Genomic DNA, 24,806 nt, shown 5'->3' on the forward strand with positions numbered 1-24,806 from the left:
TAAAAGATCCTTGAGGGCACTGCTAGGTGGCACAGTGGATAGAACACCGACCCTGGAGTCAGGAGGATGACCTGAGTTCAAATCTGATCTCAGACACTTAATAATTACCTAGTTGTGTGACCTTGGGAAAGTCACTTAACCCCATTGCCTTAAATAAATTTTAAATAAAAAGATCAATGAGTCTAGCCCTCTCATTTTACAGATGAGAAAAAGAAGTGATTTTTTCCAGGGGTCACACAGCAGTCACTTGAACCCTCAAAGTCCAGTCTTTTTTTTACCACTTTTCTGGACTGCTTCTATATATGATCCATGTCAGGAGCCCCAGTGACAAATTAGCCCTAACATAAGGAAGACAATATGAATCAATGGAAAGAATGTGGTGTCTGGAATTAAGGGGGCCTACATTCAATTTCTATCTATGTCACTTATGTCACTGTGATCTTGGGGAAGTCATTTAACCTCTGTGGACTTCAATTTCTTCATCTGAAAAACCAAAAAAAAAATGTAAACAGCTTGGTCATAAAATGATAGATTTCACACTGGAAGGAACTTGAGACCATGTAGTTAAAATCTTGAATTTTAGAGATGGGGCTAAGTGACTTGTCTAAGGTCATCCAGTTAGTAAGCAGTGCAGATAGGTTGGGGTTTGGGGCTTGGATGTGATTACAGATCTTTTGAATCCCAATTCAGATCATCTCCAAGGTCCTCCAACCAGCTCCCAAATCTAGAATCTTAGGAAAGACTGATCTGAGTCCTAGAGCCTTCTATTCTTACTGAGCTTTAATGAGTTTGTTCATTTTGTAGAGAATTCTGATTTACAAATCCCATTCAAATGAGATAAAACTCTGGCTGACAACTCATCCATTTAAAGCAATATTAGATAAAACTGAATTCCAGTAATAATAATAATAATACTGTGAAAAGTCACTCACACAGTGGGACCTCTGTTTCTTTCTCAAGATTACAAAATCCCAGACTTAGCACCTTTAGAATCTTTCTAGTCCATTCCCCATGCGCTTGTGAAAGCCTGTCTTTGTAGCCTCGGTGATTAGCGCAATGACTGACCCATAGTAGCCATTTAATAAGACCCATGAAGGTTTAGGGACTTCCAGGCCAAGTGGCTGGACTAGACTTTGAACCCAGATCCTTCTGAGTTCTCATCCAGGGCTCTTTTTCATGCTTGGCCTTGTTATTCTAGATGGGCCCCAAGGGACAGGGACCCCTTTTGTGACTATCACATGTATCACATTTTGGTTCGTCTTGGAGGATTGAAAACTCTTAGAAGTGGGCACATTAGCCTTGTTTTGAGGTGGTATAGGTGCCAGCTGCTGAAAGGGGACAAATCAAGGCATTTCCCCTGTGAGTGACTAAGGACTACTTTTGTTTGCAGTAAACTTACTTAGTTTCTCCAAACAGCTTGGGGATTGACTTCCCATCAGTTGATGTTCTTTCCACACTCTGGTTCCCCTTTCCTCCTACTGCCAGGTACAAAACCCACTTGAATTGGAGAGTATGGACAGCCAGCTCTGTGCAGTGTGTAGAAGAGACAGAGTGAGCTTGAGGGAGTCTAGAAATCTAGACCCTAGAAATCCTACTTCCTCTGTTTACAAACTGAGAACCAGGAAAATTGGAGTGACTTGTCCACAGGGAGTCAGCACTGCCAGTGGAAACACTGCTAGTGAGCATTGGAGCATAGATTTGGGATAGAAGGGACCTTAGAAATTGAGTATCGTAGGGACCTCGGTTTACAAATGAGGACACTGAGACCCAGGGTAGTGCAGTCTTTTGCCATCAGGGTTGACCTTTGATTTTTTCTGATTGATATTTTATTTTATTTATCCAACTACATGTTAGGAAAGTTTTTCAATATTCAACCTCTTGCATATTTGTAAGTGACACAATTTTCTTCCTCCCCCCCCCAATAGTGAACAGTCTAGTGAAGTTGTACTTGTATGTGTGTGTTCAGCATATTTACATGTTAGCTGTTTTGTGGACAAGGAACCAGGACTACGGAAAAAGAGAGAAAACCCTGGGAGAAGAAGCAAAAACATAAGAGAAAGTTCTGAAAATTGAAAAGGTGAACATGGTGTGCATTTTAAAATTCTGGGACGGCGTGGTCCATGACAGGTGCTTTCTGAACAGCCGGGAGGAGCCGCGTCCATCAGGGCGGATCAGCTCTCAGTGCTGCTAGCGTGGCCGGTGCTCTCTTCTGCTCCCTTGGCTCAGCATCAGTTCCAGCAGTTCGGTTCATGCTTCTCGAGTCCCATCGATGGGGCAAGAGTTCTTAGCGAGCGGTACTGCTGTGTGACGCCCAGGGCCAGGGCTTGGCCAACCGTTCCCCCATTGCTAGGCATCCCCTCGATCGCCAGTTCTTTGCCACTACAAAACGAGCAGGGGTGGTCTTGGGAGGGTGGATTTGGACCTGGAAGGAGCTTTAGGAAGCACAGCGCCCAGCCCCCACCCCGGAGCCCGGGGGGCGCGGTGTTTTAGGATCAAGGTCGGCTTCGGCGCATGGGTTTGGAACTGGAAGGACCTTGGAATCATCTGGAGCCCAACCGCCTCTCACTTTACAGACGAAGAACCTGAGTCCCAGGGTCGCGCGGCGCTTTGCCTTCGGGGCGAGCTTGGGACCCGAGGCGGGACTGGACGGCTCATGTACAGCTAAGGGCCGGGGGCCGGGCCGGGGCGGGGCGCCGGGGCTGCGCTGCTGCGGGTGGTGCCGCGGGGGCGCTCTAGGTGCGCGGGGCTGGGCTGGGCCGGGCCGGGCCGCCTCCGGCTCCCTCCCCCGGACGATGCGCCGCCGAGTCGGAGCTGCTGGCCCTCCGGCTTCCCCGAGCGGCTGAGCCCGGCGCCGCTGCCCCTGCTCCCCGGCCCGGGCGGCTGCCCCGAGCCATGACGGAGGCGAGCAGCAGGAAGGAAGGCTTCAAGAAGTGCCGGAGCGCCACTTTCAGCATCGATGGCTACAGCTTCACCATCGGTGAGCCCCGGCCCGGCCCGGCCCCGGCCCCGGCCCCCGCCTGCCAGGCAGGGACCGAGCTCGTGCCGGGGCGCCCCGGCCGCCGGACCTCTGCCCGCGCCAACTCTGGGGGCGCCTCTGCCCAAGCCGCCCGGGCAGGCTGCTCAGCGGCTGGCCCCCAGCGGGCAGAGCCCGGCGTCCGGGCATTTCAGGAGCAGAAAGAAAGAGAGGAGGAGAGGAAGGAATAGAGGGGAGAGCAGGGAAAGAAAGAGGAGGAGGAGGAGAGCTGAGAGGAGCCAGGGGAAGGGAGGGAAGGAGCACAAATGAGGAGGAAAGAAAAGGGGAAGCAAAAGGAGGAAAGCTGAGAGGAAGGAAGAACAGAAGGGGAAGGAATGGGAGGAAAGGAGGGGAAGAAAGAAAAGGAAGGGGAAGCATAAAGAATAAGAGAAAAAGAAAGGGAAAGGAAAGGAGGAACAATGAAAGAAAGGAAGGAAAGAAGAAAGAACAAGACTGGAAAATTCTTTGGGGGTGTTGCTGCTTGCGTGCTGATGAATGACTGGGTTTGGCACATGTTTTCTCTCCTACCTTCTCTTTTCTGTGTCTACTCTTTATTCCCGAATTCCGCCTGCTGGGACACATGCTCCATTTAGATTCTGATTGGTTTTAGGGAACTTCGGGTGGGTGACCCACTCGGTTTCTTGACTGAGGCTCGGGCCAGGGGTCATCTGGCAAGTCAGGCTCTCCTTTGCCAGATGAGATCTCAGGTGTACCTGGGCCCCGTATACCTGGGCAAGAAGTTCTCTGGTAGCGTTGGTGCTAGGGACACACAACTTCCTTCTGACAGATGACAGCGAAGGTTTCTTTCTGGACAGGCAGAGTCATATGAATGTTCCGAGCCTCCAGCTCAGTGGGTTGTCTTCAATGTCTCTTTTCCTAGGGCTGGTCCAGATTACTGGCCGGCTGGCCGGCTTTCAGTCTGAACTTGTTTCCCTCTCCATCAACTTTGAAACATGCGGGTGAGGTCTGGGAGTCTCATGGCAGTTCCAGTCAATTTATGGGGAGATTTTTCCATTTTGTGGTTTTGGCCGCTGGAAAACATCTATGTGCTTTGGATCTACAGCCAAAAAGAAGGGACAGGTGGGGAGGGCGGTAGGAATATTTCCTTAAATGTAAAATGAAGGGCTTGGCCTTGATGAACTCTTAAGATACTTTCTAGCTTGATACCTTCTATCCTCTGATCATGTGCAGGTTTGGTGTTTTTTCCCCCTTCTCAGGTCCCTAGCATGGACTCTTTCTTCTTGATCATTTTTGTTTCTTCCAGTAAAATGGTGCAGGATTTTTGGAGCAATGTCTAAAGTATGTAGTTGAGGCCAATTTTTTGTCAGTTTTTTTTTCCTGGAGATTAAGCAAACTTAATTTTTTTATTGATATCTCATTTTTTTCCATCACTTCATTTCCTAAGATATGTTCCTACTACTCAGCCAAAAAGGTCATACCTCATAGAATGAAAAAGAGGAGAAAAAAAGCAGGTCATCAAATGTCATCATTACATTGACCAAATTTAACAGTATATTCCATGAGTGAATTTTTCAATGAATGAATGAAGAGTGTAAAAATTCAAACAGGACGAGATGTCTAATCTTCAAAGGGTTGTGACTTTGTAGATCTTGTTAAAGTGGTTGGAACCCTTTCTCCCCACAACTTTTTGCCCAGACCCCCTTTATGAACATGTAATGATGTGTAGTACCTGTCTTATTACATAATTAAATGCATAAAAATTATAGATTTGTGTCTCTAGTGACCTTATTTCTTTTTGTAAATGAGAAAACTGAGGCCCAGAGAACCTCAATGACTTGTGTACAATCACATGGGTCTTTTTATTCTTTAGCAATAGTCTTTTCATAGACTATAGCTGGTTATTTTATCAAAAGAGGAAAGGAAGAAGAGAAGGAAGAAAAAGAAGACAGCATCCTCATGCTGGCAGTATTCTACACAGAATCCAGACTAACCTTGACCTTCCAGCCAGGACTGAATTGATTTTCAAATAGATTTTCAAAACATTCCTTGAAAAGTATCCCAAAGATATGACTTCTCTTAGATGATATAGGTCCTCTTTTACAGCATCCTATTCAATTTAGGGCAAAATCTCTAGTGTTCTTGGTTTAGAACAGTAATGAAGAAAAATGATATGACTGGACTGATGATTAATTTTGGAATTTCTCTTCTGAAATTTTACTTCTCAAAGGGAACATAGAGCTTCTCTAGTCCACTCAATCCCCTCAACTTTTCCAAGAAACAACCAGCATAAGAGAGGTCAAATCTTGCTCAAACGACTCTTAGCTAGTGCCACAGCTGGGACTGGGAGCCAGTGCTCTGTCCTGGTCCAGTGTGCTTTTCATTAGGCCAGGTTGTATTTCTTATATAAATTAGGGATCTGCGATTTTTCTTCCTGTAACAGATTTCAGTTGGTCCAACTTACATTCACATGGTATTTTAAGGTCTGAAAGGTGCTTTACAAATCCTATCTCATTTTCACAACAACCCTTGGAAGTAGGGACTATTATTATTCCCATTTATGAGAGGCACCAGTTTAATGATTTGCTCAGGTCACACACCTAGTAAGTGTTTGAGGCAGGATTTGAACTCAGCCATTGTCCCTACCTTCAGGTCCAATGCTGTATCCACTGTGACGCTGACTTGCCCCTAAGATGGTCTACAGCTTAAAGTCTTGGAGAGTTGCCAGAGAAATTAAATGACTTGCCCATGATCCTGTAGTATCAGAGGCACAATATGATTTCTGATTTCAAGTTCAGTAGAACCACTATTTCTGATTTCAAGTTCAGTAGAACCACTAACTCAAGCCTTTCTTCTGTCTTGAAGGAGTGATGCAAAAATAGTAAGAGTTCTCTCTGCCAATATTTGTCACTTGTTCCTTGGGAAAATTCTTCTCTTTTGTCTAAAAGAACCCAGCAATTCCAGCACTCTTATGTGGAATTTCTATTCATTTATCATTTTCTTCCTTTTAATTGTAAAATATACAGAATCTTGAAGGTTGCCTCCCTTTCTTTGGTCCATTCTTGGGAAGGTCACTGGCAATAGGTTTAGCAGAGGAAAGGACCTTATAGTTCATCTAGTCCAATTTCATTTTACAGATGAGGAAACTGAGACTCAAAGAGGTTAAGAGACTTGCCCATTATCATAGAATCAGTGAGTATCAGAGACAGAATTTGAACCCAGTTCTCATTGATTTTGAGTCCAGCACTCTGAGGACTCAACTAAAAAATGGAAAATAAAATGTTCTTATATGCATGTATATATATGTATATATATATACATACACACAAAAACACACATATATGTGTATACACACACACATGTTTTTGCAAGACAATGGGGTTAAGTGACTTGCCCAAGGTCACACAAGTATCACATGTCTCAGGCTGGATTTGAACTCAGATCTTCCTGACTCTAGGACTGGTGCTCTATTCACTTAGCTGCCCCTGAAATTATATATATTTTTTAGGTTTTTGCAAGGCAATGGGGTTAAGTGGCTTGCCCAAGGCCACACAGCTAGGTAATTATTAAGTGTCTGAGGCTGGATTTGAACTCAAGTACTCCTGTCTCCAGGGCTCTATTCACTGTGCCACCTAGCCGCCCCTGAAGTTGTTGTATTTTAAATGAATTTTGGGTATCTTTTTGTTTTTAAATCACCTCTATTTCCCAGTGTATCTCTTCTCTTCCCCTTCCTACTCAACAATCCTTTATAACAAAGGATTAAAAAAGAGGAAGAAACCCAGTAGTTCAACAGACTTAAAAGTATATGTAAAGTTTAGCAATTCTATATAGATATTTGGTATTATTATATTATTATTTTTATTATCTCATTGGTTCATACCTCTAGTCCCTCAGAATCCATAGAGAGAGGCAGGGCCCCATCATATTTCTTGTTTGGGACCAAGCTTGGTCATTCTAAAGGGATTGCACATATTAGACCCATTTAAAATCTGTCAGTTTAAGATAATTCTCAGGCAAGTCTGATAATAATAATGTGATCAACGTGAGTTTTTTGGGACACTATGAGTTTTGACTGAAGTTATATAGCCAGGATGAGTCAGAGGCAGGACTTGAACTCAGGACTTACTGACTCTCAAGCTGGCTCTCTATCCAATATTCACCCCACCCCTGGAGAAATAGTATTTAAAAATATTTCCTCTCATTTGGTACTTCTGTATCACAAATCCGAGTTGGATCAGTATGGGTATTAGTTCACACACATTGGTGTTAGGGCTTTGTCCCACTAGAAATATCAGATTTTCTTTCTGTATCTAAGAATCTTGTAACAGGATTGGCTTTGCGCAAAGATAGAGATGATCCCCTGCATGACAATCTTAGGGGTCAAGGAAAGTCCTCCCAACAGTCTTCCTTGGCCAAGTGTCTCAAAGTTCCTGCCTCTGTGTTCCAGTCCATAAAATGGATGGTTTGCCAGAAAGGTGAATTGGCCAACACTGAGATTAGTTGGCCCTATTTTACTGAATGAATCTTTCTGGAAGGATGTAGAGGAATGACTGACATATTTAAGTAACAGAGATTGGTTCTTTTCAGAGTCTTTCCTTCAGAAGTTGGTGGGAGATTTTCCCATGAGTGTCTGGGATGGGAGTAGAGAGAAAGGGGGAAAAGGAGCCATCCTGCTTGGATTTCTGGCCCAATGAATTTGTAAGGATCAGGCCAACATCATTTTCCCAAGTCCATAGCCCTTTGGAATGGTGACCTGGGGTTGGCTTAGGCCAGCGGATGATCATGAGCACGGAGAAAGAGAAGATTGCAGGGTTAGACTGTGATTTTGGAGAGGCTTGAAGACATTTAGCTTAGTTGGCTTCCTGATAGACTGGAGCAAATTAGGGGTGACCTGCGAGTTCAAGATAATCCTTAGGCAAATCTGATAATAAGAATAGTCAACATTCCCATGCAACATTTGCAAATCCTGTGACATAGGAATTGTAGAGATTATTAGGCCCATTTTACAGATGAGGAAACTATATCTCAGAGATATTAAAGAGATTGCCCAAGGCCACAGAGCTAGTTGTCAGAAGAAACCAGGTGACCCAAGTTCTGATTGCCTGACAGAAGATCTCTGAGTGTGGGCCAGAAGTAGTTTTTTTTTATAGGAAGGCAGGGGTGAGGTGGGCCTAATTTCCAAAGGAAGACAGGCAACTTTGGGGTGATTAGATGGGACTTGTCCAGATATTGGTGCGGAGATGTGTGGGGAGTTTGTCACCTGATCTGTTGTATTAAGTATTGAGTTTTCCCAATCAATCTTCCTGCACACATTGATTATGGGCCCATTGTAAGCCAGGGTCCCCAAGGCCTGAGGGATTCAAAGCCAGTATCAATCCAAGACTCTTTCTCACCTCATCTTACATTTTACCCAATTTGTACTAGTTGGACCTTAGGTGGGTTCAGTTTGGGGACCTCATGGTTTAGAAAGGACACTAATGAGGAGAGTAAAGACTCATGAGAGTCCACCGAAGGACCAGGGGGTGTTTACCCTGGAGAAGCAAAGGCTCATCTTGGGGACACAGTATTGAAAGACTTGCCATGGGGAAGAGGGATCAACCTGTTCTATTTAGCTCCAGGGGCAGAACTAGTGTGTGTGTGTGTGGGGGGGGACTAGCTGCCAAGAGACTAATTGAAGTTTGGTTGCAGAAACTTCAACAATGAGAACTGTTCTTCATGAAATGGGCTGAGTGCTGCCTCTATGGAGGTCTTCAGGAAGAGGCCGGATGACAACTAGTTATGGAGAGTCAATCTCTCTCTCTCTCTCTCTCTCTCGGGCTAAGTGGCTTGCCCAAGGCCACACAGCTAGGTAATTATTAAGTGTCTGAGTTTGGATTTGAACTCAAGTACTCCTGACTCCAGGGTCGGTGCTCTATCCACTGTGCCACCTAGCCACCCCTGGAGAGTCTCTTTTTAGGCATGATTTGGATGAAATTCCTTCCAAACCTAAAAACTTTGACTAGTCACAAATCTGTTTTTCCTGCCTCAGTGTTCCAGTCCATAAAATGGATGGATTGCCCAGAAAGGTTTTTCAAAGGTTTAATTAGCCAACATTGAGAAAATGCCAAATATAATAAGTGCTGAGTTTGGTTATGATTTAAATGTTCTGTCCTCATGAAAACTATTGAGTTGTGATTGTAGCACATAATTATGATGATGAGAATTCAGCAGGGCTCTTATGTGGGAGTTCATTTGTAATTCAGCTCCAGGGAGGCCCTTGTGACTGAGTCCTGGTTTTAATGAGACTGGTTGGTGGGGTGGGTCTAGGTTATGGAAAATATAATTCATCACTATAGGAGAGAATTTCTAACGTGGTCCACCCCCATTGGAGTGCTTAGAAATAGAACCAAGTCCAGGGATCAGAAACCAACGATTTTAGAACTCTAAAAGAAGATGGGAGGAAGGGCCATGAAACTAAAGAAATAATGGGTTTGGAGCCAGAGCCTTGGGTTCAGATCTACCTCTGATACCTATTCCCTTTTCGATCTTGGGCAAGTCACTTTACCTGAAGTATAAAATGAAAAAAAATACTGGATCAAGTGGTCTCTCAGGTCTTTTCTAGCTTTTTATCTGTGAGTCATTGGGAATTTTTTTTTCTTTGTTACATCATGAGTGGATTGTTCTAATCCTGATATTCTATTGTGGATTTGTTCCTAACAGGCATCATCTGGACAAGATCCAGGTAGCTAGAAGGAAGTAGATGAGAATGAGGAACCTGTAGATTGAGCATGTTTCCAAAGTTGAATTTTGGTGGAATGACAAAGAGGCTCTGCCAATTATCACTGATGCACCACCTTGATGGGTTGACCTTCCAAGAAGTATTCCATGGGGCATCACCAAGGATTGTGGGAACATTGAGAGTTGGAGGAACTTTGGGTCATCTGCTTCCATCCCCTCATTTTACAGATAGGAAAACCGAGTCTGGTAGAGGTTGACTTAGATGGTGAGCTTCTTGAGGGCAGGGATTATCTTTTACCTCATTATTTCTTCAGGGTTAGCACAGGGACTGGACATAGTAATGCTTAATAAAATGAACTTCCCAAGGATCAGGAGAAGAACTGGAACTAGAACCGGTGCTCTTTACAGCGAGGACATTTTCTTCTGGGTTTTTTTTTTTTCTAAGAGAGTGCAGAGGGAGGTGTTTTGGAAAATCTGCATCCTGAGCCGCATTGGTGTTGCTAACAGAGGGATGCATATACTGTAGCAACCAACGTGGCGGGGTTCCCCTGATCCTTCTCTTGCCCTGGAAGGAGAAAAACAAGGTGCCCCGTGACAGCAAACTGAAGCCCAGGGGACCAAGGACAGGAGGAGTCTTTGCCTTCCCCACAGCCTGTGGGGAGCCGGTAGTGTCTGGGAGAGAGGGATTTCTGCTTTGGGGGTGTCCCAGCCTGAAGGATTGGGGTGAACTTAGTGAGAGTATGGATTAATAACAGCAAAAGAACATAAGATTTCAGTAGTATAGGAAATTTCCAGGGTAGGAAACTCCCTTCACCAAAGCAAACTTTTTTTTTTGCTACTTACGGTCTTCAAGAGTTGCCAAGAGCACCAGGAAGTTATGACTTGCCCAGGGTCCAATTTACAATGAAAATAATAATAATAATTATTATTATTAATAAAGCAGTTGTCATTTCCATATTTTTTTTTTAGTTTTTGTAAGGCGATGGGGTTAAGTGACTTGCTGAAGTTCACACAGCTAGGTACTTATTAAATGTCTGAGGCTGGATTTGAACTCAGGTCCTCCTGACTCCAGGGTTGGTGCTCTATCCTAGCTGCCTTATTTCCATGTATCTTTAAGCTTTTGCAAAGCACTCTGCATACATCATGATATTTGATGCTCATACCAACCTAGTATTATTTTATAAATGGGAAAGTTGAGGCTCAGGCTTGAAGTGACTTGATCAGCTTTACATAGCTCAGAATTCTATCTCAGATGGGAATAAAACTAAGGCATTTCTTGATTCACATCCATGCTGCCTGTTCATTCATGCATGCATTCAGCCAACATTGATTAAGTATCCAGTATGTGCTTATGCATTGCATGTTTTGGGACAGCTGCTCGATTGAGTTCTACAATGTTTCTTCTACTTCAGATTAAGAATCGTCCCCTTTTTCTTCCTTGAGCAGCGTGTGTCCCCTCAAATGCCCTCTGCCTCTGAAGAGACTTCCTATACAAAGTTGTCCCACCTTTCTGCAGAGGTCAGGCTCTGTCCTTGCTTTCTTCTGGGGGGTTGGTGATAAAGTGTTTGTGGCAAGGGAATCCACTGAGGCTGGGACCCTTTGACCTCCGCCAATGGGGTGGTGCTCAAGATCCCCTCCTGATGACCAGTAGAAAATTAGTGCTGTCCCCTTGTCTCCCACATGGAGGTCCTGGGGCAATCATGTAGATTGTCCCAAATAAGACAAGAACAACAGCTTTAACAGTAACTGACCTTTCTAGGGTTTGAACATCTTTCTGGGTTTTGTTTTTTGTTTTTGTTTTTTGTGGGCAGAAGCATTTCAGTAAGACTAAGCAACGTATTCCCTGGCCCATATTGTTGATTGCAGATTGAATCTGACAATTTATGCAATACTCCTTGCTCATGGACCCTCACTTCTTCCGGGCTTGATCATCATAATTATATGGGCTTTAAGGTTTGACAAGCATTTTCATATTTGATCTCATTTGAGCCCCCACCCCCAACAACCCTGTAAGATAAATGCTACCTAGAGGATTAGCTTTGTTGAACAGATGAAGAAACTGATTTGCCCAGGGCTATACAGTTAGAAAGCAGGACTCTAAAAACCAAGGCCACTCAATGGGTATATTAGGGTAGAGATTTCTCTTATGTATTGGTTGGATTAGATGGATGGATATCCCATCCAGTGCTCAGATTCTATTTTTCTGTCTTCCTGTCTCTAAGACCAAAGCCTTATGAAGGTTTTCTGGGTACCTTCCATAGTACCTTGCACACAGGAGGATCTTAATAAATGTTTTCTTCATTGGTTAAATTGAATAAAATGAAAAAAATGTCCCGACGAAACAAAATAGTTCAAGGAAGTCAAGGAAATGGAAACTGGTGGAGAATAGACTGATAGCTGAATGAGTGTGTTCAGTTTGATCCATCCCTGGAGATCAGCAGCCCTTTTTGCCTGTGCTGCCCAGGTACTATTCCATTCCTTAAAAAAAAACCTCTGTCAAAGCCCTGTGGCCACTTACCTGGGTGTGGGGGTCTAATTCTAGGTAGGTAGCTCCTAGTACTGGGCAGGAACTGCTTTGCTTTATTGATATGTTATTTTTCTAAATACGTATTATGAAAGTTTTTCATATATATATATATATAAATATATATATATATATATGCAAAAGCATATTTTAAAGTTACATAATTTCCATCCACCCCTTCCCAACCTCTCCCCTCAGTTGTGAACAGTCAGGTGAATATTGTAGGTACACATTTGTATTAATCATGTTTATAGATTAGTTTGAAGGAAAGAAGTGCATAAGAGAAATTTTTTAAAAGGTGAATATAATGTTCATCAGATTTTGAAGGGTTTTTGTTTTTTTGTTCTGTTTTTCTTCCTCTGGATGGGGATAGCATCATCCATAGCTGGTTGATCATCTCACAGTATTGTTGCCAATGTATACATTGTTCTCTTGGCTCTACTCCCTTCACTCAGCATCAGATCCTGTAAGTCATTCCAAACCATTCATGGTTTCTATAGAACAATAATGTCCTATAGTATTCATGTACCATAACTTGTTCAGTCATTCCCCAATGGATGGGCATCCCCTCAATGTCAATTCTTTGCCACTACAAAAAAGAGCTGCTTGAATATTTTGGAACAGGTGGGACTTTTCCCAATTTTTATAATTTCTTCTGGATATAGACTTAGAATTGAAATTGCTGGGTCAAAGGTATGAACAGTTTTATTGCTCTTTGGGCATAGTTCCATATTGTTCTCCATTGCATAGAATTTCTAAACTAATGGAAATGTTAGATGGATTTGGTGATCATTGGACAGTTTGCATGAACGATCTGAGAGAAAGCCCATGGGACTGATACAGATGAATTTGTGAAAGCCAGGAGCTGTCCTTGAAAACATGATTTCCCCATGAATAGATTCCATGCCTGGAGACAGAGGACCTGGGCCTGGATACAAGGCCTGATTCTGTTACTAAAGTTCAAGGTGGTCTAACTTCATTTCTAGACTTGACTCCCAGCACCTGGAAAGTGAGAGGGTTGGGCAAGGTCCTTTCTGGCTCACAATCTCGGCTCCTTTGACTTCTGGTATTAACAAAGACATGTGATGAGGGCTGGCCAGTGAGACAGAGCTAGTCTCATTTCTGATTGTGAAGACTGAGCACATACACATGGCTGCCTCAGTTTCCTCAACTGTAAAATGGGTATAAGAATAGCAGTTACTTCAAATGGTTGTTGTAAAATCTCATAAAGTGTTTAGGATAATATCTGGTGGGAAGTAAGAATGAGATAAATGCTATGTTATAGCAATAAGGTAGCTATACTGTTGCTTCTACTTTCTCGGCCTCCCATTCATTTTTCCACCTCTTGCATGCGGGTTTCTGTCTCTGTTACACTAAAAATGTTCTCTCTAAGGTTACCAATGACTCTTCCCACCCATCCAACCCAATGGCCTTTCCACAATTTCATCCTTTCTGCCCTCTGTGTGATGTATGACATCATCAATCTCATTCTCTTCCTGCATATTTTTTCCTTTCTAGGATTTTACAGCGTTACACTGTTGTCATTCTTGTAATTAGCTCTTTTTCCCTCTTTCTCCTTTGTCAGATCATCTTCCATATTTTCTTCCATCTTTGTGTGTATGTCTCAGGGCTGTCTTTGTTTTCTCATTACCTCCCATTGGAGGACAGCTAGATGTTGCAGTGGATGGAACACTGCCTTGGAGTCAGGAGAATGGGAGTACGAATACAACCTCAGACACTTAATACTCTCTAACTGTGTGACCTTGGAAAGTCACTTAACCATGATTGTCTCTCATGGGATATCGCCAGTCATCCTGAGCCATATCTGGACCCTGGACCCAGATGACTCTGGAGGAGAAAGTGAGGCTTAGGAATGGCACACAGTCCTGCCCCCAATCCAGTACATGTGTTTGTCATGGCATCACCTCTCTGATATCATGGTCTTTGAGAATGAGGGTCAAACATCATCACCTCCCTTGGGTTCAACTGATGTCTCTATGCAAGTGACTCTGAAACCCATCTATCTAGGCTGTATCTCTTTCCTGAATCTTAGGTCAACTTACTGTAGATGTTTGAGGCATCTCAAACTCAGCTTGTCCAAAAGAGAATTCATTATCTTGCCCTAAAAATCCATCCTTTCTCTTTGTTTTCCTATAACTTGTCAGAGCCCCACCTGAAAACTAGGCTTCACCCTCTACTAGCTTGTTCTTTCTTTCTTTCCCATTCCAATCATCTGCCAAGCCTTGTCGGTTTGGTCCCCACATTTTCTCACCTCTTCCCTCCTCCCCACACATGGCCATCCCAGTTCAGCTCGTCATTCCTTCTCAGCTGGCCTATTTCAATAGTCTCTTCACTGACCTCCCTGTAACCAGTCTTTCCTCTCTTTTACCCATATTCAATACCAATATCAAACTGATATTTTAAGACAATTCATAGACTTTGGTGGCATTTAAAGCCCTTCACAATATGGCTTTGCAACCTGACTTTTTGGATTGATTACCATCAGTTCCCTGAGACTTCAAGTTATGTAGAAGGGACTAACCTATATTAGTGAAGGGTCTCACTTGGAGACCTACATCACGGAAATCCCAAGTCTAGTCCCTGTTCTCATTTCCTTCATGCTCTCTCTACTATTCAAATTGATTTACTCACTCTTCAATATGCATGACCTTCCATTTCCCATCACTATCCCTTGGCCTAGGTCTTCCTTGCTGTTGTTCAGTCACTTCAGTACTTTCTGACTCTTTCTGACCTCATTTAGAATGTTCTTGGCTAAGATCCTAGAATGGTTGGCTATTTTCTGTCTCTAGCTAATTTTATAGATGAGAAAACTGAGGCAAACAAGGTTAAGTGCTCTGCCAAGAGTCTCACAACTAGGAAGTGTCTGAGGCTAAATTTGAACTCAAGTCTTCCTGATTCTAGGCCCCCTCCCTGTCAGCTAGGCCATCTAGCTGCCCACAGGAGGCCTTCCTCCTCCCTTCTGCCTCTTCAGACAATCAGTATATCCACAGGCTTTTATTAAGAATCCTAAAAGGGAGAGAAATTTGGAGTTGTTAAAGTGTCTCCCCATGAATCTCTTTGTCACCTATAGACTCGAACTTATGATAATTCCTTAAGAGGAATTACCTACCATCAGACTGGTACCACTGGAATAACTCACTGTACTTGCAGAGGACCAGGTCCTGGTCATTCTTTCCTGGGTATTGAGGCTTGGTCCCTTGCTAGCTTCTGTAGCTCCAGGAGCCATCCCCTTCTTCTCCCCCCGCCCCCCGCCACCATCCACCCTTCTTTCCAAAGAACTGGTTCCAGGAAATTGCCATTCTCATTAGATCTGATACCCAAACTTGCAGCTGCTAGGGTGACAACTCCTAGCCTAGTGCTTCCCAAGACTTCTTCCTTGTCTCATTTGAAGCCTGGATTATGAGATCCTCTTCTTTCTGAGTTCCCCTTTTCTCTTCAAGCAGCTGGGCCTGGCCTGGTGCTCCCTTTCTCCCTGTAAAATGTTGAGATCCTAAAACTCCAGAACTTGGGCTTCCTAGAGAGCAAACCCCAAGATCCACACTGCCCGAGACTTCCTCTTTGTCTTCAGGAGACCAAATTCTTTTTTTTTTTGAATTAATTTTTATTAAAGATATTATTTGAGTTTTACAATTTTCCCCCCAATCTTACTTTCCTCCCCCCCACCCCCCATGGAAGACAATCTGTCAGTCTTTACTTTGTTTCCATGCTGTACCTTGATCCAAATTGGGTGTGATGAGAGAGAAATCATATTCTTAGAGAAGACACAAGAATTCTAAGGGGTAACAAGATCAGACAATAAGATATCTGTTTTTTTTCTAAATTAAAGGGAATAGTCCTTAAACTTTGTTCAAACTCCACAGCTCCTTAACTGGATACAGATGGTACTCTCCTTTACAGACAGCCCCAAATTGCTCCTGACTGTTGCACTGATGGAATCAGCAAGTCCTTCAAGGTTGATCATCACTCCCATGTTGCTGTTAGGGTGTACAGTGTTTTTCTGGTTCTGCTCATCTCACTCAGCATCGGTTCATGCAAATCCCTCCAGGCTTCTCTGAATTCCCATCCCTCCTGGTTTCTAATAGAACAATAGTGTTCCATGACATACATAGACCACAGTTTGCTAAGCCATTCCCCAATTGAAGGACATTTACTTGATTTCCAATTCTTTGCCACCACAAACAGGGCTGCTATAAATATTTTTGTACAAGTAATGTTTTTACCCTTTTTCTTCATCTCTTCAGGATATAGACCCAGTAATGGTATTGCTGGGTCAAGGGGTATGCACATTTTTGTTGCCCTTTGGGCGTAGTTCCAAATAGCTCTCCAGAAAGGTTGGATGACTTCACAGAGGAGACCAAATTTTTGAAGTTTGTCAGAACCAGATTCCACACTCTCCATGGTACTCCTTGCTGTTAGTGCCAGATCACTACCAAGGTTTTTTGGGGGCTTATTTGGGGTCATTTTTAAGAGATGGTAGAAAATTCACAGGACATCTAGTCCAGTCCCCTCATTTGATAGGTGACATACCTGAAGTTCATGGAGATTTTAAGTAACTTGCCCAAAGTCACACAGAAATTCAAAGATTCAGAGCTAGAGTAATCTTCCCAGGATATTTGGTCCAATCCTGTGACATACTGAATGAGTTTGGGGTGAGAAAATGGCCAGCAAGTGTAGACTACTCTTATCAGGAAGTTTCTTTCCAAATCCACTTCCCTTCCTTAAGTCTCCCAGCTGCCATTTCAACCCTTCTCCCAACTCCGTGCATCCCAGGAAAGTCCTGATTTTTAATTCAGATCCTTATGCTTAATTTATGCTAATATTACTTCCAACTAGCATCAAATCATGGCCCATTAATTTCTCCTTCCCAGGGTACATTGCACTTTCCTCCAAATACAGGAAAGGATTTCCAGATTGAGCTATTTTTAATAATTGGATTGTTTTAGCAAAGGAAGGAGCCTTCTGTTAGTTACAAATACCCAATGCCATCACCAACATAGTAATATCTTGTTCTCAAGGGGGCCTTCTAATTGGCCTCCTGGGCTCCAGGTTCTCCAACCTCATCCTCCAATCCAGGAACAGAATCTTCCTGAGGTCCAGGTCTCACCACATTCCTCCCCCACTGAAGAACCTTGTAGTCTTTAGGGAAAAAAATACAAACTCTTCTCCAGTCTGATATTTAAAGCCCTCTACAACATGATTTCCCCCTTTCCTTTCTAGCTTTATTTCAATTTCTCCCATTCATGCTCTCTATGTTCCAGTCAAACTGGACTATTTAATGAATTTGGTATTCCTTCTCCCATCTTCACACCTTTGCCCAGGCTGCTTCCCATGCCCAGAATTCATCCCCTTCCTTATTCCTACCTCATCATCCCTGCCTTGCCTCAAAGCTCAATTCAGCTACCATCTTCTCTTTAAGCCATCTCTGATAGGTGTTATCCAAGGTGGTTGTTCATCCTTCATTTTAGTTTTCAAAGAGAACCAATGACTTGTGTGTGAGTTGGATTGAAGTAGGGTAGTGTTGCACAATCATTCGCTTCACTCTCTCTTCCTAAGTTGCCAGTGTCGAGTGGCAGGATAAAAGTCAAGACTATTGATGATAATCCAGGATTACAGGGGATGACCTTGATGTCTTCATTGTCTAACCAAACTCTAAGCTCTCTCCAATGCATGCTTCAGTCACCTTCATGGTTGCTGAAACATGTTCTTATGTTCCTCTTCGATGAACAAAAGACTTCACCTGCTTGGGGTAGAGGTCCCCCAACACATTTGAGGCCTGTTGGCTACCCTCAGCCTGGTTCAGCCCAACTGCTGAGAAGGTTTTACTGGGTGTGGTCACTGCAAATGGTTCTTGAAGCCATAGGAGAAAGTTGGGTGAATCAGGGGTTCCTCTCTGAGTACCCTATGCACTCAAAGTTACTGAGCAGAGAAGGGCATAGTCATATTTGGGTCTCATGAATATTTTTTAGCCATTTGCAAGGGTTTGCTCTCTTCTCAAATCATCCTCTGCTTCCTAATCTGGATATATGGTACATCTCTCCTCCCTGCCCCTCCCCCAAATGTAGGCTCTTTGAGGTCAGGACCAACATCATTTTTACTTTCATAACCCAGTGCTGAGCACAGGGCATAGTAGTAGTAGTCACTTAATTAATGTTTGTTAGAGTGAAATGAATCAGCTCAGAGGCATCCTTGGCTGGTCTGCTTTAGATCCAGAATCTTGAATAGCATATAGACTCAATTACTGGTATTCCTTCTCTCATCTTGACTCAGCTACCCGTCATCTTTGACACAGTCTTCCCTGAATTTCTCCCTTCCTCATCCCCTTCCATGGGAACCAAGGGCTTGAGTAGAAGTTGGTAGCAAGATGTGACCTTTGACCAGGGAACAGAGTGGGCATGTGGGAAATGTTCTGCTGTCACACTTTGTGAATACATATCTCTGGGACCTATATCCAGGAATACCATCAGTCTGGGCATCATGTCCTCCTCTTACCCCCATCTTCCACCACATACATACACATTCACACATGCACATACATACACCCCTACACCCACATATACACATCACATACACCACACAAACCATATATATACTTCACACAGTGACACACCATGCACACACACACACACACACACATATATATATATATATATATATATATATATATATATATCTATATATACATACACACACATATACACGTACAGACATACCATGATAACCCCAGTGAGGAAGGAAAGTCACATGAACATCTGGCATTAGCATGGCAACAGCATTACTTCCCTTTACTCATTTGGGGGTCCTCTCATACTGTTCTTCTGGCTGTTGATCACATAGGACATACCATTTTCTGGCCTTTGTCTTGACAGTTTGCTCTGCTGGCAAGGCTTTCTTAGCCATGCCTCTTGGATTCCCTAGCTACCTTCAAGACTCAGTCCAAATGCCCTTTTGTGTAGCCCACCTTTCCCAGGCTTCCCCCATCCAGGGCTGGTTCCTGATCCTGTAAGGCAGAAGTTCTTAACCCAGGGTCTGTGGACTTTTTTAAAGAATTTATTTGGATCACTATATTTCAGTAGAATTAATTTCCTTTGTAAGCTTCTGTTTCATGAATTTAAGAACATTATTGTGAGAAGGGCTTCTGAAATATTGACAGTGAGCCAAGGTGACATAAACATGTACATATTTATATAGGGCTTTCTATGTGCCAGTCACTATGCTAAGTGCATGAAAATATTGTCTCATTTGCTCCTCACAACAACCTTGGGAAGTAGATATTATTATCATTATTCCCATTTTACAGTTCAAAAAAACTGAGACAGAAGTTAAATGACTTGTCCATGGTCACACAGTTGGGAAGTGTGTGAGTTTGTGTTTGAACTCAGATCTTTCTGACTTAAGGCCTAGCACCTCCCCCCCCAAGCAACATATAGTAGTCACTCCTATGTATGTCTAATGTGAAGAAGACCTTAGTGAATTAGTACCTTTAGTAATGCTTTATAGTTGAATATGATGTGACAACCAAAGGAGCTCATATAGCTTTATTTTGGTAAAGATTTATGATCTTTTGAATGAGGAAAGTCCGTCTGCCAAAGCAGATTAGTAACCCTTCTTCAGTACAGTCTTAGAGTGTCCTGGGGTCCTGAATGACTTGGACAGAACCACATCGCCAGTCATGTTAAAGACTGATCTGGATTGCAGAACTTTCTGAGGCCAAAGCCTAGTCACTAAGCTATACTGCCTCTCCATGTGGAAATAGCATTGTAGTAATTGAAGCAAGACAACTCAAATTAGAGAGTGTGAGCTGAGTTTTACTATGTTTAGTTCATGCCTAGGAGATTTTACTTCCTGGGCTGGGACCAAGACCACAATCATATCCACAGGATTTGTACTGAGATGTCTTTCAAAACCAAAAGACATAGAAGTTGCTAATAGGTGTGCTCTTCACTTTGGTTTATATGTGAGTACTTCACATCTGTTGGTTGGCAAATGTACCTAGAACTACTATGATCAAAGGACCAGAGATCCTGAGCTGGAAAGGACCTTAAAGGTAGGTCATTTAGTTAAGTTGAAAAGTCATTTGTTAAGCTAGGCCCCTGTACTAATCACTAGACATCTTTGGATAGAGCTTTCCAGAAATGCAGTGCATTGTTTTTAGAAGAAAATTCTTTGACATTGGTCCTCCCTGCTTTTGCAGGATGAGCCCACATCAAGAATACTGTGGGAGGATCCCTAATGCAGGCAAGGGTTGGAGTAGCCAAAGCAATAAGCATTGGATTTATGTCTAGCTTGGACTAGATGGTATCTGGGGTACTTCCTCTAAGATAGTATGATATCATGGGCCAACAGAGAAGTTTTTCTTTTGCAAAGAGATCTGACATGTACTGCCTCATTTTATCCTTGGTGGAGAGCTGAGTCCCATGAACTTCCAGTAATGGAGAAAGATGAGGTTTTCCATCATCCTAAGGGAACTTTTCAGGGGAGTGATTGTAGGTGCCATGACAAGTGGAGGATGTGATGTCACAAAGTCATCTGCAATACCATTGTCCCCATGCATGGCTCCAGTTGCCAGCTGAAAATCCAGTAGAGACCTCATTAAGTGCATCTGTTCAGTAATTACTGCAACTTTCCCCTCATCATGTATCTAACTTTGAAAACAACCTACCAATGATCTCTGGTTACTGATGTAACAAGTGTGTTCTGGCTTGCCAGTTCGGCAAATCCCATATGAATAGCTATTAGAACTCGGGATCGCAATTCAGAGCAGACCTTAAATGTCTTCTGGGTCACTAGGGAGTAGGGAATGGGGAGCTTCAAGATGATTCTTGTCTAGGAAGACCTAACTTGTATAACTTGCACATTCTTCAGTCAGAACAGTCTATATCATGTCACCAAAATTCCCCACTTTGATTTCTACTAAGCAGGAATGGCTCCAAGAGAGAACTTGGTGTGTTTTGAATAAATGGAAAGGATATATGCATAATAAATCCTCTTGCAATGAATAATGATTCTCAAGTACCTGTGAAATCTGAAAACCCTTGGAACATTATTTCTTTAGCTGCCACAATTCCAAGGAACATTCTAGACTTCAGCCCTACGTGCTAATTTCCTCACTTCTTACATAGAGACACCAACTCTCACAGGAATACTATTTGGATGAGTTAGATAGTAGCTGAAAAATACTTTGAGATCATCAGAGAAAGCCACTTTATACATATATTCTACATCGTATATGCTTCATACATTTATTATTAAAAAGACCTCCTCACTCCTGATTTTCAGGCTAGCAAGTAACAATTTAGTTTTCAGTAGTCACTTGTCTCAATTCTGTTTGATGGCATCCTGCTATACCAACATGGCATGATGGGAAGACCCTTGGTCTAGGAGGCAGGAGAGACTTAGGCTGAACTTACTTCCCTTGTAAAGTTGCCAACCTAAAGAACAACCATTAAAACAATCACTTCCATACCCAAAGAGAGTAGAGCAGAGAGGTTTGCCTATGAAACTGTGAATCTCTATTATGGATAATCTGTTGGTCTTTTAAAATTATAAAATGTTTCACATGTGACTATTAATGTGGTTCTATTTATCTGTCATTCCTTCTGACCTTTCTTCTATTGTCTTCTTTAAAAAATTGCATCAATGGTTCTATTCCTAGGTTGTGATGGTGGAGGAAAGAGCAGTGGGCAGTGAAGGACAAAGAACAATACAACATTAGTAATAAATATACATTGTCAAATACTCAACTGTTAGATAATGTACATCATGTCAACTTGGGTTCAGCATTTGTCTGTAAGGACATGGGTTCTGTGCTTCAAGAACAGTCTTTTACATTTGATTTTGTATGGATGATAGTTCCTAAGTTTTCCAAAGCTGTTTTTCTATCAGTGTTGTTATTATACAAATTAATCTGATTCTGCTCACTTTACTCTATATCAGCTTATATAAAGCTTCCTAAGTTTCTCTGAAATACTCTCTTTTATAATTTCTTTCTTTTCATTCTTTTTTTTTTTTGCAAGGCAATGGGGTTAAATGGCTTGCCCAAGGCCACACAGCTAGATAATTATTAAGTGTCTGAGGCCAGATTTGAACTCAGGTACTCCTGACTCCAGGCCTGGTGCTCTATCCATTGTGCCACCTAGTTGCCCTCTTATCTTTTATAATTTTTAATGCCACAACAATATTCCATTTATTCTCATATTATTTGACTGTCTTTCAATTGATGGATCTTCCTCTCACTTTCAGTTCTAAATGTTTTGCAACATGAAATCCTTTTCCTCCTTTTTCTTCTTTCTGTGTTGTAGGCCAGTACTGGTATTGCTGGGTCAAAGGGTTTGAATAATTTAGTCTTTTGGAGCATTAATGCTAATGATTTTTGGTTTGGTTTTTCAGAATGGCTAGACCAGTTCATGAGCCGGCTAACGGTGCATTGGCTTCTCTGTTCTCCCATAACTGCTTCAATAGTTGTCATTTTCATTTCTTGGATCAATCTAATGAGTATGAGGTTGAATCTTAGAGTTGTATCAGTTTGCATTTCTGTAATTATTAGAAATTTTGAAAATTTTTCATATACTTATTTTCTTTTGAAAACTGTTCATATCTTTTGCCCATTTATTGGTTGGAGAATGAGAGCCTTGACTTTGAACTTTGACAATAAGCAAGACACATCTTTAAGCCTTTCATCTATATCTTGTTGTAGAGGGTCGAGGCAGTCGTTCCGTTGATATCGTAGGGTTCATGATCAACCTCACTCCCTGACCTGTACCGAAGTCACTGCTATTTGCTTGGGTTCAGCTCTGGGAGATCCTGACTTCTCCAGAGGCCATGTAGGCTCCCCAGTCTCATGTTCTTTAGTCTATCATCCCTACCCCAGGGTCCTGGGGGAAGTGCTAATTATACAATCGTGATAATTAGAACTCAAACTCGGAAAGGGGGGAAAAGTAAAAAAAAAAAGTAGTCCCCAATATACAAACATGAATTTTTTTTTAGTTTTTCCAAATCAAAAAGGGAGTTCTAAACATAGAAAGATGAAAGTATGCCTTTCAGAATGATTAGAATAGAATTTAGTAGCTTCTTTATAGTAGTTATTGTAATCAGTTGAAAGGCTGTTAGTGAAGACTCATTAACAGTAACACAATCTGGCAATTCTGCTAATAATCCCTTCCACTTTTCAACTCTGCATGGAACATTGTTTGATCTCACACCCAATCTACCTCTTCTTTCTAGTGGCTTCTCTTCTGGCAGTAGATGAACTGTCCAATGTTGGTTCTACTACCAACTTTGGGAAGGGAGTGGAGTTGTGGAGTGAGAGTAATGAATCTAGGATTTCATCAAGCCTGGGTGTCAGAAACGATGATGGTACCTCTGACAATAATAGAAAAGTTAAGAAGAAGGGAGGGTTTAGAGAAAAGAAAATGATTTCTGTTTTGGATGTTTTAAGTTTAAGCTTATAAGCTTCAGCTTCTGGATTAAACTGTCGAAAAGGCAATTGGCGATGTATAGGAGCTCATCTTTATACATATGATAAATTATCCCATTATAGCTCATAAGTTATGTGGTTCCAAAACCTCAATAGGCACACTTAAAATTATAAATTTTGTGCTGGTAGGAACCCAAGAGACCATCTTGAGAAACCCCTTTTTTTCTGAGGAGGAAACTGAGGCACAGAGAGTTTAAGTTTCTTGTCCAGTCACATACAGATAGTCAGTAGTAGAACTGGGATTTGAGCTCAAATCTTGGGACTTTCAAGTTCAATACTTTTTTCCATTGTGTGTTCCTTTCATTCCATTTTTTCTTTGCTGTAATTTGATGCAGTAATAATTTATCATGAATTTACAGTGTCCTAAACACTGAACATATAAGGACAAAAGTGAAAGTGCTTCTGCCATCAAAGAAATTACTTTCTGTGTGTTTGTGTGCACTTTGAAATTAATGGAGAACAAGAAAAAAATAAGGGAGAAAGCATTCATATCTGGAAAGGGGCAGGAAATTAGGGAAGGCTCAGAGGAGAAGTTGGCCCTTAAACTCAGGAGATGAAAACAATTCTGGTCAAGGACTGGATTCTAGGCATGGTGTCTGTGTTCACCATTTTATTCCTAAGCACCTTGTCTCTGTATCTTTCCACAATCAGTCATGAAAAATAGAATTTACTCAAGAGAGAATATGAAACTGATAAAAAATTTAATCAAACAGTAAATATTCTTACCACTCACTTTTCCAAACTACCATGTCCTACATCTTCCTACATCTAGGAAGATAGCTTCTGTTCCTTTTATGATTCCAACATGATTTGATAATCTTTTAAAACCTAAGGCAACTTGGTGGCACAGTGGATAGAGCATTGGCCTTAGAGTCAAGAGGACAGGAGTTTGAATCCAGCCTCAGACACTTGACTGTTACTACCTGTGTGATCTTGGGCAAGTCACTTAACCCTGATTGCCTCACATATAGGGTCATCTCCAGTCATCCTGATTCATATCTGGCCACTGGACTCAGATTGCTCCAGAGGAGAAAGTGAGGCTGGTGACTTAGTATACCACCTCTCACTCAAATCCAATTCATGTACTTGTCATGGTGTTA

The 24,806-nt window shown here is 42.3% G+C and overlaps 1 protein-coding gene across 6 annotated transcripts in view; it reads left to right on the forward strand.

The window, feature by feature from the left end:
- The window catches only part of PDE1C (phosphodiesterase 1C), a 436,829-nt gene that overhangs the window by 24,294 nt on the left and 387,729 nt on the right, over positions 1-24,806 (forward strand). For 3 of the 6 annotated variants that reach the window (XM_074198959.1, XM_074198963.1, XM_074198962.1), the window contains exon 1: positions 2,868-2,977. The exons of 1 other annotated variant lie outside the window; for it this stretch is intronic. In XM_074198959.1, coding sequence (XP_074055060.1) covers positions 2,893-2,977 — 85 coding nt within the window. In that variant the 5' untranslated portion in view covers positions 2,868-2,892. Of the gene's footprint in view, positions 1-2,865; positions 2,978-24,806 lie in introns of those variants that run through there. 2 more of the 6 variants (XM_074198957.1, XM_074198964.1) reach the window with 2 other exon arrangements.

This window comes from Macrotis lagotis, chromosome 8, assembly GCF_037893015.1.
Source record: "Macrotis lagotis isolate mMagLag1 chromosome 8, bilby.v1.9.chrom.fasta, whole genome shotgun sequence".
Lineage (NCBI taxonomy): Eukaryota > Metazoa > Chordata > Mammalia > Peramelemorphia > Peramelidae > Macrotis > Macrotis lagotis.